Source organism: Monodon monoceros, unplaced genomic scaffold (genome assembly GCF_005190385.1).
Source record: "Monodon monoceros isolate NGI ecotype Baffin Bay Population unplaced genomic scaffold, NGI_Narwhal_1 Super_Scaffold_11, whole genome shotgun sequence".
Classification (NCBI taxonomy): Eukaryota; Metazoa; Chordata; class Mammalia; order Artiodactyla; family Monodontidae; genus Monodon; species Monodon monoceros.
Genome location: NW_021703767.1, coordinates 132,394,526 through 132,412,858, shown reverse-complemented (window position 1 = coordinate 132,412,858; position 18,333 = coordinate 132,394,526). Strand labels below are relative to the sequence as shown.

The following is an 18,333-nucleotide window of genomic DNA, read 5'->3' as shown; positions in this document are numbered from 1 at the left end:
AGTGTCAGTCCAGATGCTTTTGTTGGCAAGTAGCAGAAAATCCAACTTAAGTATGATATAAACCACAGGGTAGAATTTATTGGCTCATATAACTCATAAGTTCCAGGAGTGGAGTGGCGATCAGGCAAGGTTCAATCAAGGCTTCCACTCCATTTCTCGGCTTGCTTTAGCCTCTCAGCTATTTGCATCTCTCCTGTTAATTCAGTCCTTAGGGTGGTCACAAGCTGACTACTACAGTTTCAGGCTAACATCTGGACCTTGTAACGTCCACAGGCAGAGAGAACATCTATTCCAGTGGCTCTCAAGGAGTTTTTTTCCCCCCAGGAGTCCCCAGCAAATCTTGCCTTGAGCCTTGTTGGCATGTTTTGGGTCACATGCCCATTCGTGAACCGGTTCCTGTTGTCAGAACGCTGCCTGCTGATCAGATCACAGCTGGGTTCCTGAACCCAGGGTGGCAAAGGTTTTAAGGTTGCCCTTAGCCCACCCCCTGGGGATTTGCCAGAAGCATATAGGCTGTGCGGGGAAGGGGTGGCTGCTGGACCGGATATATTGGGGAGCAGGAATGGGGCAAATGTGACAAACTTGTAAGCAAAGTAAGGTCTCTGAAGGGAACTTGGTAACTGAGATATAGGAACCAGTGCCTGGGAAGATGGTAGGACAAAGTTTCTGAGCGTCTTGGGGCAGACACATGGGTCCATCCATCACCCTAATGGGTAGGGGTGTGGAGGGCACATATGGGTCAAATTGCTTAAGATTCTCCAAACCTCATTATAATCAGTGGGCCAGCTTACACCCCAGTGACTGCTTTACTTGGGTTGTCTGCCCCAGCCCTCCTCTGTAGTGGAGTGAACCAATTTAAATTTTCAACGAAACGCAGATCTTCCATTTGTGTGGTAGCAATGGGCTCACACACAGCTCAAGGCCCCTGGCGATGCACCAAGGAGATTATTACACTAGAGCAGCCCAGTTACCACCATGGGCACAGAGGGTCCAGGGTGTGGGCTGGTCCCCCACCCGCATATTCATTCTTAACCACTCTGGGAGGGGTGCAAACCACACAAGAGGGATGAGTTAAGGATTCCCCATCCCACCTCATCCAACCTGCCTGCCCAAGAAATAGAGGAAGAGGACTCACACTGCCTGTATCAGAGGGGCATTCTCTCTTGTGGCTCATTTGAGTTCCTTTCAGCCCCAGGCGGCGGACTTTTAGACAAGTCTCCGAGAAACCTCACCAAAGAAAGGAAGCAGCTATTTCCCCTGCCCTCTCTTCCCCCTGCCCCACTCCCTTCACAGGAAGGTAAAGGGGCCCACGTCACAGTGAACTTCTGCCCCCAGTAACTTCTTCAAAGGCAACGATGAATTTTGTCTTTGATGTTCCAACCCATACACAGAACCACACTCCATGGGTGCCCCACCCCAAGTCACCCTCATCCAACACCTACCTAGATGGGAAGTTCAAGGCAGTCATCGTGGTCATGGGTCATCACTTGAGACTCACCAAGGGTGTTGTGTCCTGGAGCAGTGGTTCTCAAGCTTTAGGGTTCATCAGAATGACCCCGAAGGGCTTGTCATTCTGACTCAGCAGGTCTGGGGTGGGGCCTGAAAATCTGGGTTTCTAACAAGGTCCCAGGGGATGCTGATGCTGCTAGACCAGGGATCTAAGAGCCTGCCCTGGGGAGATGTCTCATCTGAGAACAACTGCAGAAGACTAGGCAAAAAGCACAGGGAAGACAGTTGGGGACTTCGGGTGGGTGGCTTTTTTATACTCGTCATTAAAGCCGGGGGGAGGTCTATGTCCCTTCCTCTTGAATCTAGGTGAGCTTTTGACCAATAGAACGCTGCGGTGGTGATGCCTGTGCCTTCTGGGCTAGGTCATAAAAGGCCATGCAGCTTTTCAGAACACCTGTCCTGGGGGAGGCAGCCAGCGTGTAAGATGGCCTCCCTGAGATGGCCTTGCTACAGAGGCCATGTATGGCCCCAAATGAGCCTGCTTCCAGCCACCCACCATGCGCCAGACACGTGAGTGAGGCCAGCTTGGACTCGCCACGCCTGCCCATCTGCCAACTGAGTGACCTCAGTTGAAGCCACAAGAAGCAGGATTGCCCAGCCAAGCTCTATCCTAATTCTTAATCAAAAGATTCCATCAGATCAAATGGTGGTTGTTTTAAGCCACCAAGTTTCGGGGCAGTTTGTCGTTTAGCAATAGGTAACTAGAGTGGTGCTTTGGGTTGGAAAGGGTAGGTTAGCAAACTACACGCAGTGTACAGAGTGAAGTGCCCGCCTAGAGGAGTCATTGGCTTGGGCTTGGCGCCCTCTGCAGGAACCACGAACACAAAGCTGTCTTTCTTACCTCTTCCGGACTTTTATCCCTCTGGCCAGGAGAAAAGCCAGAGCCCCGAGGGGCCTTAGTGATCATGCAGCCCAGGGTTCTCAACCAAGGTGGAGACATGGGGTCCATGGAGGCAGCAGATGGGTTGCAGTAACTGCCCCAATTCCCACACCTCCCGGGATCCAAAGAACTTTGCCACTCCTCACATCGAATGCTGGAGTGTATCTGCCCACCAGCCCCTTGATTCTGAACTTGGCCCTGTGACTCGCTTTGGCCAATGAGATGTCAGCAATTGTGACGGGGTAGTCTCCTCTCATCTAGCTCCTCAGCTTCTGCTGTGACAACATGCCCAGGCCAGGCTGCTGAGGATGACAGACATGGAGTCGACCTGAGCTGCCCTAGCTGTGAGGGCTGAGGTCATCCTAGACCAGCTAAACCTGTCAAATCCCAGGCACAGGAAGGAGCCCAGTCAAGACCAGAACTGTCCAGCCACGTCCAGCCTAAACTGCAGAATAAACGCTCATTGTGTTAAGCTTCAAGCTTTGGGATGGTTTGTTACACACTGTTGTGGTGGCAATAGTTACCTGAGGATCAACAGTCCCTTAGGCGATGGACATGCACCACCGCTTCCCCACTGAGAGTCCTGGCTCAAGTCTCCCATTTCCACCGGAAGACAAGGGAGCCGGGTACAGGATAAGCAGCAGAGGATTCCTGGCCTAGTTCTCCGACCGCGTAATTGTCTTCAATCCAAATCTACTGAGCACCCAATAGGTAAAAGACGCCACAGAGAATTTAAAAGGAACATGGTCACTTCCCTCGTAGGGATTTACAGCTATCCGGGCGCCAAGACCACAAGATAGGTGTGGGCGTCGCTGTATCCAAGGTGCGGAGGGCAAGCAGGAGGCAGGACCATTTCCAGACTGTGAGTGTTGACTGGGGGTCAGAGGTGTACACGTGTCCTTCTGTGCAGCGTGGCATTCCAGGTGGAAGGACTCTAGCGAGCTAAATGACTAGGATACATGTCTAGGGATACCCCTGCATGGTTCCCAGACCCAAAGCTAAAAGCCTGCCTTTCCAGACCCAGTAAAAAGGCCTCAGGTGCCATGTGCCTTGCTAAAGCCACCCTTTAGTTTTGAACTTCACACCTTTTAAAACTGAAGTGTACATCCTAACGATCATAAACACCAAATTAAAAGGGAATCAATTTAGGTAATTAGGCTTAAGCACAAAGGATTCTTAAAAGAACCCTACATTTTTCACTGATTCCTAGATTGATTTCTAGTAAGAAAATAAAACCCACCAAGACATGAAGTGTATTGCTGACCTTCATTTTTTACTTAAATATAGTGATCTTTTAAGAGAATAAACCAAAAACACTTTATAGCAAATACTTTACATAAATATAAACGTGCATGTCTACCTCATAATCAAGCAAAATAAACTTTCAGGCACATGATTTTAATAATCATTAAAGAATGAGACAATGAACCCAAGACAAAGATAACAGGAGCAACAAAAAGACATTTCGTAACGCTTCAATTGGTCTTGTCATCCAGCCTACTGGTTAAGGCCTGAGTTTCATGAATCCTACCTTCCTCGCCAAATGGAAATATTCAATTTGGCTGTACCCAATGTATATCCACATAACAGACGGTTACTCTCTCAAAATAATGTAATAAATACATCACACGCACACACACACCGCACCACACCCTACTTAACCAGCCTCTCAAATAGGGATGTAATAAGGATTCTGGAATTTTCAAGTTTTCCCACCACTGAAGCACATACATATTAATACCACACATAGAAAAATATGACTCTGCTACAGAAATGAGTGGCATCAGGAGAAACCTCTAGCTTGTTAAGTTTCCCCAAATCTTTACTGTGGCTTGCTTGCCATGGCTCCTCAGGTGCTTCGGACTTAAGTCTTCACACCTCGCCGTTCGAACCACAGCGTGGCAGACGTTACACAGAACAAAGAAAAGGCAATTTTAACAACTCAGTTAGAGACTTCAAAACCACGAAAATCAGCATGGATAGCTTCCAGCTGTCTCCAAACACCTGGAATGTTTCCTCTACATCTGCCCTCTGTGCTCCACTGGCTGGTTCTCTGCTCCCTTCCCACCAGGCTGTGAGCATCTACAGGTCTGTTCCTGGGCACCCTCCAGGGAACAGAGATGACCACGACGGTGCCTGCTTTGAAGGAGTTCACACCAACCAGAGCTCGAGCAAGAGGAAGGTCCGTGTGTGCACACAGTACTCCAGCTGGTGAAACCAACAGAGGAGGAGTCCATGAAGGGGGCACCCACAGAGACCCCTGAGTGGGGCTGGGGGAGGGGAGAGTGACAAGGCACGGAGGCAGGAAGAACAAGTCCAGTTTGGCTGGCAGGAGGGCACTGGTGAGAAGTAGTTTACGAGGCCAGATTCTTCATTTCCAAAAAGAAAAGATTCCTTACTCTGCTGGGTAAAGCTGGAGGGCTTGGGGAGGGAACCGCCAAACGCTTTTGTGCAGAGAACAAAACGGGAGCTGTGCTAGCAGATGTTACCACTGTGCAGGGCCGGGCAGGATGGATGATGGGGAGAGGGTCTGAGCTCAGCGAGCCTAACTCACCAAGCCCACTGCCACCTGCAAGCACTTCCTATAGAAACAAACATCTTGACCCGATAGGCCCCAAACCGCAGTTTTGTCTACATATATCAAGACTCTGGGAGGGGAAAAAAAAAAAAGAGAGAGGCTTAAATAGATATTTATAGTTCAAGTTCCTGGAACCTGCCCCAGCGAGCAAGTTAAGAGCAGTGAAACAATTCTCACATCCAGTAGCAATTCAAGTCTCCCAACCATGACCTTTTGGCTTCCCTGAGCTTTCATTACCAAGGAATTAAAACGTAATGATCAATTCATTATAAGTAAGTTCCTACATGCCATGAAATCCACTGAAGTCTCATTAACAGGCTGAGAACCCAGCACAGGGCACTGGCGTGGACCCCTGAGTGGCACCTGGCAGAGTGGCGTGAGCGTGCTGCCAGGCCCCCTTCTCCAGCTCACTGGGGTCACTGTGTGGGTCTAAAAGGTGACTCTGCAAGGCTCAACTCTAAGCCCCCACCATGGATCATCTAATTTCTTTCTAGGTCCAGACTGCTTCCCTCCACTAGCTGGGGAGGGAGAGGCCACCTCGAGGAAGAAAAATCACTCTTAATGTTCTTTATACCACTGAACCAAAGGAGACAGAAATTTCTCAGGACACAGTCATTCAAATTACAGAAATGGGCTACTCCATACTAATTATGGGACGACTTATCACACATTTGCTGCATACGGAACATTTACTAGTCACCAGTTTCCTGCAACAACAGATTCATCTGGAAACTGCACACTGCAGAAGGCAACCTGTGACTTTCTTCTAGCTGCATATAATAAATACAAATCAGTCTGGGAGTCAGGCACAAAGAGTGGTACAAAAGCATGAACAGAAAAACCTTATCAAAACACGTGCTCGTTTCACACTGCACGACTCCTATCCAGATTCTGGTCCGGAACCGGCTGCCAGCTCATTTGCTCAAAGAGGCTTCTTCACCTCACCTCTCTACCATTCCTAGTCCCCCAGTGAAACCTACTGAAAGAAACACACTCACTATGGATCCACATGGAACTAAAAGCCTCAACTTAATCGAGTCACATGCCTCAGCACAGCGGCTGCTGGTTTAATCTGCTCCCCTAGCCTCATGCACTTAGGGACTGTTTGGATCTAAACTGGGGCTAGAAGTAGCCAACACTTCTTCCTTTTGGAATCCAATAAAAGCTCCATTGCACAACTGTTAAGTCCCATGTGTACTTAACTAGAATCTCTGGTTCTAGTAAGTGAGATTCAGGGGCGGGAGCGGTGGGAAAAGCCCGGACCGGGGGCAAGACACTAGCCCTAAACCAGCACTGCGCAGACGAGGGGCTGAGCCAGCAGGGCTCTGAGGTCCCCCCAGCTGACCCTCTCGGACTCCATCCTGAAGTCCGTTTCTACACAGGCTTCTCAGGCTGGGTCAGACAGAACTTCCTCACCACTTTGTGCAAATAATTGAAAGTGGTTTAAACATGCATCTATGCTGCAGTTTGAGGTTTCCCTCCCTGCCCACCCCTCAAAGACTGTTTCATTTCACTGGTGCAGACCGTTTGGCCAAGCTGGTGGCTGCTGAGGTTTACAACTGGATCACTGGCTAGGTGAAGAAATGGCCTTTGAGTAACCTAAACCAGGGCACATTTGTCTGTTTTTCATTAACAGTGTTAACCAAATAAGAGATATAATTCTGTTAGTTCTGCTATAGATCTACTTAAAACTTTGAAACGTGACATTGTTCAAAAATTACACGAGAAAATCACCCATCACCGCTATGTTAAAGACATGCACATCTGAGCGCTCCAGAGCCTCCAACTCCTCCTACAGTCACTGATCCTCACGTTTTCCTCTCGGCGTGGACTCCACGCTAAAGCAGCCCAGTCTCGCAGCAGATCTGTGCACAAAAAGTTGATTTTAAAAGATCCGGCTCTAGTCATCACTGTCACTGCCAGACTCACTCAACTGCAAGTCATTTCCTATAAAGAGAAAACAAAATCAAACCCAAAGTACCCAATTTAAAAATGACTTCCCCACGGTTCTTTGGTTGACTGCCTGGGCTCTCACACTACAGTAAAACCAGGCCAGTTCCATTTAATTAGGGAGGAAAACCGATTTGGCTCAGTGACAGAACTGGTGCAGTCAACGTTTTAAAGGAATTGCTATTTTTGGTATCTGCAAAGCACAGCAATACTGCTCTCTGGGATAAAACAGGGGAGGGATAGGCTAGACATACATGTGTCAATAAATAACAAAAAATATTTATAAATGACTCACTGTCTAGTAGAATTGTTCATATTAAGTTGCTTTATAAAAGTGAAAATAATACCAAGTTGGGCTTCCTGTTAAGGAAGCTGAATACTATTTATACTGTGCATACCACTCATATACTAATCCAGTACCCCCCTGACCCCTCTGGCCAGAATCTTCACATTACCTTATACCACAAATATGAACTAATGAGCTCTATAAAGCCTCAAAGTTTTGTCCAGTGTGTGACATTTAGGTTTTAGGAGTGAAGAATGTAAGTTTTCCTATCTAATATGATAAGAATAACAGGACCCCAGTTGATACCACTTGGAAAAGAAGAAAAGTGAACTTCTGTATTTCTGGATTACTAATCTCTAGGCCACCTCTCCTCAAAGTTTGTTCTGAGAACCCTGGGGTCCCTGAGACCCTTTCAGTAGGATTCGACCTGAAGGCCTCTCTTTTCTAACTACACATCTATGTGATGCCACATTTTCTTCATATACTTCAACCTAAACAACTTACGGCAGCAGATTGAATACAGAAGCAGATGTAAGAATCCAGCTTTGTACTAAGCCAGATGTTAAAGAGATTGGCAAACTTTTAAAGCAATGTTACTCTTCATATTAAATAATTTTTTTATTTTGAAAATTTATTTTTCATAAAAATGTTATTTTTCTTAACAGGTGATGGTTTACTGTTGTTCTTTTAGACGAATTACTATTTTAAGTATTTCTCAGTTTTAATTTCTAATATGGTAAATATTGATAGATATAAGCTACACACACAAAAGCTCTCTGGGGTCCTCAAAAGTTTTACGACATAAAGAAGTCTGAGACCAAAAAAGGTGACATCTGCTGCTCTAGACGTGGGGAAGGCGATGGGATCAACACCAGCTGACAACCTCCAATCAGCAGAGCTAAGCGCCATCACTTACAAAGAAGGTGACATGCACATAAACAGGTCAGTGTAATGGAGCTGAAATCCCAGTTCTGAAATTTCTTATGCAATCAATTTGACCCAGGTTCAAACTGATCCATTTGTTTTTTTTGGGGGGAGAAGATATAATACACATTACCATTCAGAAAAACAATATTATCATTACTCTGTATGTTTTCACATTAGGGTTTGCCAAAGTTGCGCTATTTACTGATTTTAGGGCTTATAAATTGGTTCCAGTTGACGATCCTGGTTTAAATAACTCCAGTACTTTACTGTATATGAGGTATGCAAAGATTAAGGTCTTGCCATGGAAGAGCTGCAGGCCAGGAGGACTTGGAGCTATGAAGAGCTAACAGAAGTTTAAGGCGCTGGTAGGTAAGTAAGAAGCACTGAGCCATTTTTGGCTCTTTTATTCTAAGGAATAGTTTAGTACTGACTGGGCAAAATGAAGATGCTGAGTTATAGCCAAGTAGCTGTCTGGTCGTTCTCCACTGTGAATTCCAAACTCGCAGTGTGAAACTTACTCTCCCGAGCCAACTGAGAAGAGCATCAAGTATACCCTGCTATCCAGAAGCTGGGCCTGTGTTAACAGGATAGCAGATAACAGCCTTAACTGACGTCACAAAAGTGTTGAACTCACTCAGATAGTAGAGCAAGGCCCAGCACAGTGGTTCTCCACTGGCACTGATTCCAACGTCACAGGGGCACTTGGCAATGCCGGGAGACATTCTGGGTTGACACACTGGAGGAAAGCAGGAGGTGCTCCGGCACCTAAGTGGGTAGAGGCCAGGGATGCTCTTTACCGCCCTACAAGGCTGGGGCCGGGCCTCACCTCAGGGGTTTACATGACGTCTACAGTGTGGAGCTGAGAGTGACCTCTGCCCGGCCCACAGGAGCAGGGTTACCTAGGCTAGCTTCCCCGCCACTGCCTCCTGACCTTCCAGCCTCCTCACAGAAGTCAGACCGGAAGAGAACATCCAACTCCAGGGAGTCAGGAGAGAGGAGGGCGCAGAGAATCTGCACTCTCCCCACCTCCAAGACAAAGACATTTGTTTTTGTTCTCCCCTGCTTTGCTTTACCACCAACTGCACTCAAAGCCACCAGATGCTATAATGTCCCTCCCTTCCCTCCTGCGAAGGCTAGCTGGTCGCCAAACACCTTCTAAGGGCACAGGTTCCCAACTCTGTGGGCTGTGGGATACCGCACTCTGATGGCACTGGGCTCTCAGGACTGTATAAAACCTGGAGGTGGGGGACTGGGTGGGGGCAGGCGGCACCCCTAAAGCCTGGTATATGCGAAAGTACAGAGCCCTGCGGCTCACGTTTCAACACTTTCCAGAATTCACAAAACCTAATTTGTGCCAATAAGGAAAAGAAAAGAGATGGAACAGATTTCTAGTTTTGTGCTTTTTCTTTTTTTACTGTTTGGTAACTTACTCTTTTCTGCTTCAAATTGCCTTTGTCAGGACCCTTTCTTATGCCTTAAGTACCGTTAGGTTTATAGACTCTGGTGTAGGATGAAAAGAAGCTCCAGCTCTGGCCTGACATTCCCTCTCCCACCCCTAAGCCCCCGCCTCGGCCCAGAAGCGGGAGCGTGCACTTACTGAGGGTGCACATGAGCTGGTTGCTTCCTTGCGGCCGGCCGGTTCCGTTGGCGACGGCCGGCCTGCTGTTGTAGGGCTGCTGGTGTGACGGCTGCGGAGGGGACACGGGGCCGCTGTCCTCGCCTCCACTGCTGGAGCTGTCGTCATCGCTTCCTGACGAGCTCTCGGAGTCTGAGGAGCTGCTTGCACTGCTGCTGCTCATCTGTTCGATGATGTCCACCTCGGCCCTCAGCTCTGGAATAAATGACGGGACGGGGGTCAGTGCATCAAGCCTCTGTAAACAGTAAGCTGGCAAAACCAAGAGCAACGAGGAATAACTGAAAATGAAATACTGCTTCTTGAGTCTTTAAAAACAAACAAAATGACCCAAAGCAAAACCAACAAACAAAAACATCTAACACATCTCCAGAGAGACAATGGAAACATTTAATTCACCCAAAATAACCAAAAAGCAGACTGCTCCAGGATAATGATTCTTCTGAGAAATGAATTAAGTCTATTTTGCCTTTATCTACTTTAAAAAAAAAGAATTATGAATTATGGGATTAAACACCAAATAAGAGAAGAGCAACATTCTGCTCATGGGCTCAAAAATACCTGACCAGGAACTGGAAGGTCTGAGCTCTTGCTCTGGATCCACCTCTAACCAGCAGGGAGACCCAGGTGGAAGGCAATGAATTTTCCAAGATGCTCCGGAAAAAGGAAGGGCCACAGCAGACAGCCTCTGGGGGCCTTTCCAGCATTCACGTTCCACAGGTAAACAAGGCTCGCAGGAGGAGCCGTGGTGGCTGAAGAAAGATGGCGGGACGACACCCCTCCTCTGTGCTTTACACATTTGACTTACAGCCTGCCTTCAGGTACCGCAATGTTAATAAATGTAAAGCAGGGAAGGAAACACATGTTCTACCTGACCATTTTAATGTGAGTGACTCACCACAGGCTACATCAAGGAAGATGCCAGATCTTCCTGTCCAAACCTACCATGAGGCCTTAAATGACTATGGTTTCTTTAAGCATAACTGGCAACAACAACCTGTCATGGTCCAATTCCTGTTCGACTAAAGTGAAAACTTCCATAGACAGCATTCCAATAACCATGAGGAAAAAAAAAAAAAAAAAAAATCCAGAGGCTTAAGAACTGTGTATCACGCAGAGAGTGATCTTGTTTGTGAAAAGACAGTATTTCCACAGGGTGGAAAAGGCAAACTTCCCAAGGGCAACTTTTTATCTTTTCCTGTTTACTACTGTTATGGGTTTAACTTTGTTTCACAGAACTTCACAAATATGAAATATAACACTTACTTTCATAACTTTCTAAGTGTCTGGACTAAAACCATCCACTGTGTGGGGGGGAGACAGCCAAGGTGAGTGCCTCTGTCTTGGTTTTACCTTGGAGAGCCTGACCAGACCTCTAAGTCCTTCTAGGCCAGCGTCCCCAGTGTCCCAGGCGCTATCATATTTACGCACTTTTGTTAATACAAAGCAGTGGTCGTGGAACTTAACCTAGACACTATACTAACATTGGCACACTTGGTTTTTACCCCCAGTACCTTGCAATTCTCTTCTTTCAAAGCCTTAAAAGGTGTGCCGTATGGACCTTTAGATGGCAGGCAGGCTTGTTTAAGCCTCAGGCCTCTAAGCAGAAAGCTGCAAAGACAGCCACAGCTCAGGTCACTGTCCCGGACTCTCCCTTGTCAAACGAGCCAAGTGGTAAACCTTGCCTCCACGGCCCGCCCCACCCTGCCCGCCATCACCTGTGGAACGGCGGGCCCTGCGGAAACTGTTACGATGGTGGAGAATGCCCACGCCGCCGTGTACGTGGTCTCGTGATCTCCACAAAAACATCAATACCCTCCTCCAAGTTGCTACCATGGCTCCAGAAAATGCTCTCTACCTCTTTTGATATCATCCAGCTGAGGTTCAGGTGAGGGGTTATCCTTCAAGGGAGAGGTTTTGGGTCCAACCGGAGGCTTTGTTGGAGCTCTGAATGGCACAGGTGGCGGAGGCGGTGGTGGCTGTGATGGCTGTGGGGGACGCGCAGGCTGCTGTTCCATTCGGGCTTGGATTCTACTGCTCCCCTCAGCTCTGAAATGAGATACAGACTTTAAACTGGAGAGGCAAGAACAGTGGTTCTCAGGTTTGCCTCGTTTACCAAGCACCTGGAAGTCTCTGCAGAAGCCCAGGCTCTTTACAGACAGCTTCAAAATACTGGTATTTGTTAATTTTATCACACAAACTACTCATTCTACTGCATTTCAGTTCTGCACCGTGCACCAGAGACACAGAGACGAATAAAACAGACTCGCTGCCCTCACGGAGCTCACATTTTATATCAAGCAGCAGGTAAGACACAGAGGTGGGATATAGTGCAATTACAAGAACCTATTTTAATAACGGAAAATGTAACTATTCACCTTGTGTGCAGTATAAAGTTACAAATACACGTGAGTTATTAAACTAGCTCTTGAAATACTGGCCTGTTAGCAATTTTTTCCATTACCTATTTACTGCTTGCTCATTTTATCACAGTCCAGCTCTTGCTGGCAGGTAGGCAGAGCACTCCACCTCAGACCAAGGAAATGCTACCTATTAACAATTTCTTTTGTAAATGGACTAGCTCAGCATTTTTCAAACTTTGGTGTCCACACAGATCACCTGGGGATCTTGTTAAAGTGCAGATTCTGACTTAGTATGTCCTGAAATTCTGCACTTCTAACAAACACCTGATAAAATACTGCTAGTTCCCAGATGACACTGAGTAGCAAGTCAAACTCCCACAATCATCAGCTCTCAGAGGCCTAAGAGCAGCACCTCGTTGGTGAAGGTAATCAACACAAACACACTGTGAGTCACAATCTCACTGATCCTCAGTCTCGTCGTGTGTGTGTGTGTGTGTGTGTGTGTGTGTGTGTGTGTAAGGGTAACAACACTACCTTTTCAAAAGTTATTTGTAAAGATTAGATAATGTACGTAAAACATCTAGCACAGTGCCTGGCACGTGGTAATAAATAAATAAAGTACCCTCAATAAATGGTAGGTACTTTTACTTTTTGTGGAATGAGTAAAGAAAAATGGTTTGAGGAAGCATAAACAGAAAAACATTAAACACTCTCTTTAAAATTTAATTACTCTATGACAATAATTATTGTATCACGATATAAATAGAACCACTGGGTTACTTCTATTTACAGAATGAAACTTGACTTTAAAATAAAATCTAATTGGCTTCACATGACACGTGTAATGTCTGTTGAATTAAAAATTAAAGAGAGCTCATTGTTCAAAAATAATAGACAAAGCTTTACTTTGGTGTAATAATGACCTCAAATGTACCTTGTAAAAATTTAATGTTTTCACTCTAATAAAGAATATATATTATTTTTTTTTAAATTTTTATTTATTTATTTGTTTTGCTGTACGCGGGCCTCTCACTGTTGTGGCCTCTCCCATTGCAGAGCACAGGCTCCGGACGCGCAGGCTCAGCGGTCATGGCTCACGAGCCCAGCCGCTCCGCGGCATGTGGGATCTTCCCGGACCGGGGCACGAACCTGTGTCCCCTGCATCGGCAGGCGGACTCTCAACCACTGCGCCACCAGGGAAGCCCAAGAATATATATTATTAAATTATTCTTTCATAACTTTAAGTCTGTAAACTTAAACCTTATCCCTTTGGTGGTACTATATCAACCATCATGAAATTAATAAAACTGATTTAATCATACAGTACACTCCTTTCTGCAATGTTTTCTATGTTTCAGGTCTTAAAAGCATTATCTCTCTTTATTGCCTTTGAGGAAAAAATATTTTATTGACTTATCTGAGAAGAGAGAGGTGGAGCTGCTGAGACTGCCAACAACACGAAGCACCCAGGTTCTCACATCCTTATAAAATAACTGAATAGATAATGTAAATCTATAGAAACGGCACATTGATCTGTATCTGCTTCTTCACATACCTTGTTTTCTTGACCTGGATGCTGCTGCTGAGCTTTTCCAGCACATATTCTCCAGTGTCGTGATTGATAATAAGCACACAGTCCTTCTGGTAAGGCCGCTTGTTCCCCTTGAACACAGTCATCGGTGGTGTGGATCCCTACACGCCACAAAAGTACAATTCAGACAATCAAACCAAACACACCAGTTATGCATATCAAAACTGAATTTACAGGTGGCTTTACCTCATCACATCTTTTATCAGAGCTACTCAAAAAGGAACAGAATGAACCAATTTGTATTTTAACTCCTGCTGGCTTCCCAAGCAAAAATAAAGAGGAAATAACAATACGGCAAGAATCTGTGACTGTGCAACTGGCTCTAAGTAATCAAGAAATAAATATAAAATTTTTAAATTACTGTACATTTTTCCAGGGATTTGGGAAATGTTACAAATAATGGTAAAATGTGAACTGAGAAACATAAATTATGCATTACATGTCTGACACTGAGAAGAGCTCTCACTATAAGTAGTAAAGCTAGTGAGTGACCTCCGTACTTCCTTGTAATAGGAGAGTCCAGGCTTCCCCCCATGCCAAGTAACCACAGAGCATTCTCCAATGGCAGCTCGTTATTCTGGCTGGTTCACAGTAAGTACATCATTCCATTCACCCGCTTAAGCCCTTGAATCACTACCCATCACTCTAAGGCCAAAGAAGAAAATCTTTAAACGAGCCACCTGGTCCTTCCACCATGCCCGGCTCCACTCGCCGCAGGCTCTGCAGGCTCCAGAGCAGAAGGAGCTGGCCTTCTCTCAGACCCAAGCTCTTTCTTGCAGGGATTTAACAGGGCTTCTGCCTGCAACATCCCACCCTCTCCTTCCCTTTTAATTATTCAACATTCAAATCTGCTCAAAGGTCACTTCCTCAGGGAAGCCTTCCCAGATTTTCCAAAATAAGTGCTACGCTTTCTTATATTTATTTAAACTCCCTAAGGGCAAGAAACGTGCTTGTTTTGTTCAAGCCTGTATTCTCAGTACCTAGTAGTGAGCCAGCACCCAGCAGGTGGTCATTAATATTTGCCAAATATAGCGTTTAATCCTCTGTATGGAATCAGAAACTGCTTGGCTGCTTGACTCCTTATTCATACAGTAAAAATTAAGAGTTGGAAGAGACCTTAGGGACCACTGATGTAACCTCTTCATTTTACATTTGGGAAACTAAGGTCCAAAGGGAGATGATGGAACTTGCCAAAGGCAACAAGTAATGAGATAGCAGTTTGAACTAGCAGACAATAAGTTTTCCCCAGCACAAAGCTTCCCAGGTCTCCCTGTCCAGAGCTTTTTCATTCTATCACTGGTTACCGAGAACTGATGTTCCAGGACAGGGCTGGGACATACACTGACCCATGGTCATTAAGAGTGTTTTTCTGATCCTTTGGGCTTTGCGATCAGAGCACCGCCTCGGGCAAGGCTTCTCCATTCAGCTTTTAACTGGGTTCCTCAGCCCTAAATGGGCTGAAGGCTCTGCACCTCTGGTTTCTGGCTGAAACCACCAGCCTGCACATCACCCCTTGCCAGACTCACGACCCGTGTCGACCCAGCTCCTGCCCTCTGCACTCCCAAGCTGCTGCTTTACATCTGCAGGGCACCTGGGCCTTTCTCTCTGTAGCTGCTGGTGGGAAGCTACGTGTGTCTAAGGGAGGGGCCAGGTGTCCACACAGGAACCTTGTCTACTTTGGGACAAATGGGGGAAAAGGGAGCTTGGGGAAAATGACAAAGAATTATTTTTACTCAAGTACCTGGGAAGCATGAATTCTACCCTGCCCTACCCCCAAAATTCCTTTTTCCCTTATACTGGCACTTCAGAAATCTAGAAATATTTAAATAGGAGAAAAATCAAATTGCAATAACAGAGAATATGAGGGTTCACTGTGATTCCACATTAAAAAAAACAACAGTGGGATAAAACCTACAGGGATATGCGGCAGCGTAATTGTGACTTCATCTCCTTTGCCGACCTGAAGCTCTCCTTCACAGGAAGTGTCTATAGATGCCGGCTTAAAGTCATCTAAAGGGAAAGGAAAAAAGCATTTATCCACCAGGTTACTTTTGCTAAGGGTTTGCAGGGCATTCCCATGTAAGAACTGAAATTTTTTATAACTCAAATAAATGGAAAATACACACCATTTAGAATTTTTCAGAAAGCTATTTCATTGTGGACAGCTTCTCATATACAACAGCAGACAGAATAATACCATGAGCTGTGTGTACCATCGCCCAGCTTCAATAATTACCAGCTCTGGGACAATATTGTCTCATCTATACCTCCACATACTTTTCTTCTCATTCCCAGTGGATTATTTTGAAGAAAAAAGGCTAGAATTTACAAAACATTTTATTAAGCAAAGCTATCCCCTTCTGCCAAGTGACAGATGAAAAATTAATGTTTTATTATCCACAATGAGGTGTTTTACTAGGGTTATTATAAGGATCAAAAGGAACAGAGCATATTTTTAAAATCCTGTGACTGTAAAACCCAATATGAAATATGAAAGGCCATAGCACAATATAAGCTGATTTCATTTTGATAGGAACTGGCAAAGTTAGGATCTGCCACACTCCAGTTCCATAACTTTAACAAGGATTACTCCTGTAGATGTTTGGAGCAGAAGGTTGAACTGTATTTCCAAAGGTTAATCCTGCCCATGTTTCTGAATTGCAGTTAAAGCACAGCATGAACAGCCACCTTACTCCCTTTTAACACAAACCTGCCTCAAACCGCAGGCCAGGTGCTTCTGTGAAGTGTCTTATTTACATTCCACATTGCCCTTCACTCTGCTAAAACATCAAATCAGTAAACTGCTCAGTAAATGACGCTCTTATCATATTCCCAATACCCTTCCTCTGAAAGGGCTGACCTGTTGTCAGTAGGAAGCAGAGTAATGGCCCAGCAAGTGACCACAGGAAGATAGAACTGCATTATCTAACACACCCTCTTCCAAGGTGTTGAGTCACGTGTAGGAGAAGCTCCTCTGACAAAAACAAGTCTTAACCAGCACTGGGGCTACCAGGAAGGGAAACCAGGAGCCTGTGAATCACAGCGGGATGCTCAGTCAGCCAATTCTTCACCCAGGACACAGAGTGGAAGAGCCCTCTCTCAACAGGGTCTGTAATCATGGAGAAAAAGGAGGTCCAGCATAATGACTATCTCCGCATTCCTTAGGCCTGCTCGCTCCTGCTTCCAAACATAGATCAAGCGCTAACTTATTCCTGGCTCTCAAATCCTAATTTTATTCTTCACCCACAAAGGACTTGGTCCCGAGGAAAAATTGGGGTAGTCCAGGTGACCTCAAAAGACATCAAAATCACACGAAAAGCTAGCATGGAGACATTGAGGAGGGAGACTGATGGAGGCACAGAGAGGATGTGGATTCTGGGGCTGCAAAGGGAATGAAGCACTGCGTCAGGGAGGGCAGAACCAAAACGGACGAGGGAAGAACAGTGAGGAAAACAGGGAAGAAGAGAATGGAATAGGAGGGAGTGGACGCGGATCCCGAGGAAACAACAAGCGTTTCCTTGAAGCGTGGAGACCCCCAGTGGGGTCATGGCGGAAAGGCGGCTACAGAAAAGATATGGAGCCTGATGTGGTGTCGCAGCCTTTCAGAAATAAGAGGGGGAGCGTCAGTGCGCGGGAGGGCTGGACGCGGCAGGAAAAGGGGCCAATGGTCTTCGGAATAGGAGTTCGGTACCACGAGGCAAAGGAATAGTGGGAAGGTAGTAAAGTTCTGGTTTGGGAGTGAGCTGGGAAAAACCCGAGGTTCCGGCGGATCCGGGCTGAGAGGAAGGGAGCTGACGCTGGCAGGGCTCCCTGGACACCGGAGGGGCTAAGGGCGGCCAGGGGCGACCGTGGGGGCGCGGACTCACAGCGGATGGTGTGGAAGGAGGTCCCCGGCCGCTTCTCGAAGCTCTCCCCGAGCCGCAGACAATGCTCCTCGCGGTCCAGCAGCGGGTTGGCCGTCCCGTTCATGGCCCCCCCGGGCCTCGCGCCCGCACCGGTGCCCTCCTGGCGCGCCCGCGGCCCGAGCTGCCGGTACCGGCGTCCGGGGGAGCCGCGCTCCCGGGACAGCGCTCCGGGTCGCGCGGGGAACCGAGCCGGAACCCACCCGCGGCCGGAAGCAAATCCTGGCCTCCGCGTCCGGAAGGTGGGCGACTCTGAGGAAGCGGGGCTCCGGAACTTCCGGCGCCGAGGAGGGACTTCTGGGCCCGGAGCGGAAATGGTGGGGGCGGTGTCAGGGTAGAAGGACTCCGCCTGAGAAACCCGACTCGAGACCTTCAGGGGCGGTTTGTCCATACGAAGGGTCATTTCGCTGTGGCTCCCAAATTTTGCTTCCGAGGCTGGCCTGGCTGAGGGCTCAGCGCGCCCGGCCCCACCCTCCAGGTGAACCTAGGAACTGATGACGGGGCCCCAGCGCGCGAGGGACTAGGTTCACGCCGTCCTCTCAGGCCCTCGCGGCTGGGCGGCCCGGGTTATCCCGAGTATCCTGGGCACCCCACACCACGCGTCTCTGAGTCTCTTCTTCCCCTTCGCGTGCCGACGGCGACGCGAGGGCCTTAGTCCCTGGGAAGTGACGCCACCTCTGGTTCGTAAGACTCAGAGTCTCAGGCCACCCGGGC

The 18,333-nt window shown here is 47.2% G+C and overlaps 1 protein-coding gene across 1 annotated transcript; it reads right to left on the bottom strand.

The window, feature by feature from the left end:
• Nucleotides 1–6,647: 6,647 nt before the first annotated feature.
• On the bottom strand, nt 6,648–18,022 carry EAF1 (ELL associated factor 1). Its single transcript, XM_029214559.1, has 6 exons — nt 17,584–18,022; nt 15,633–15,727; nt 13,682–13,818; nt 11,622–11,812; nt 9,728–9,961; nt 6,648–6,914 (listed from the first exon to the last, which is right to left on the bottom strand). Exons 1-6 carry the CDS (start codon nt 18,020–18,022, stop codon nt 6,868–6,870), a joined length of 1,143 nt encoding a protein of 380 aa, XP_029070392.1. The 3' UTR covers nt 6,648–6,867.
• Between the last annotated feature and the right edge of the window lie 311 nt (nt 18,023–18,333).

What these genes read in the sequence shown, in the direction of transcription:
- EAF1 (XM_029214559.1), bottom strand. Translation starts at nt 18,022, where the DNA reads ATGACCCTTCGTATGGACAAACCGCCCCTGAAGGTCTCGAGTCGGGTT. An exon ending in TTACGCTGCCGCATATCCCT is followed by an intron (nt 13,819 to 15,632) that starts GTAGGTTTTATC and finishes TGTGGCGTGTAG; the next exon opens with GGATCCACACCACCGATGAC. An exon ending in GCTGGATGATATCAAAAGAG is followed by an intron (nt 9,962 to 11,621) that starts GTAGAGAGCATT and finishes CATTTATTCCAG; the next exon opens with AGCTGAGGGCCGAGGTGGAC.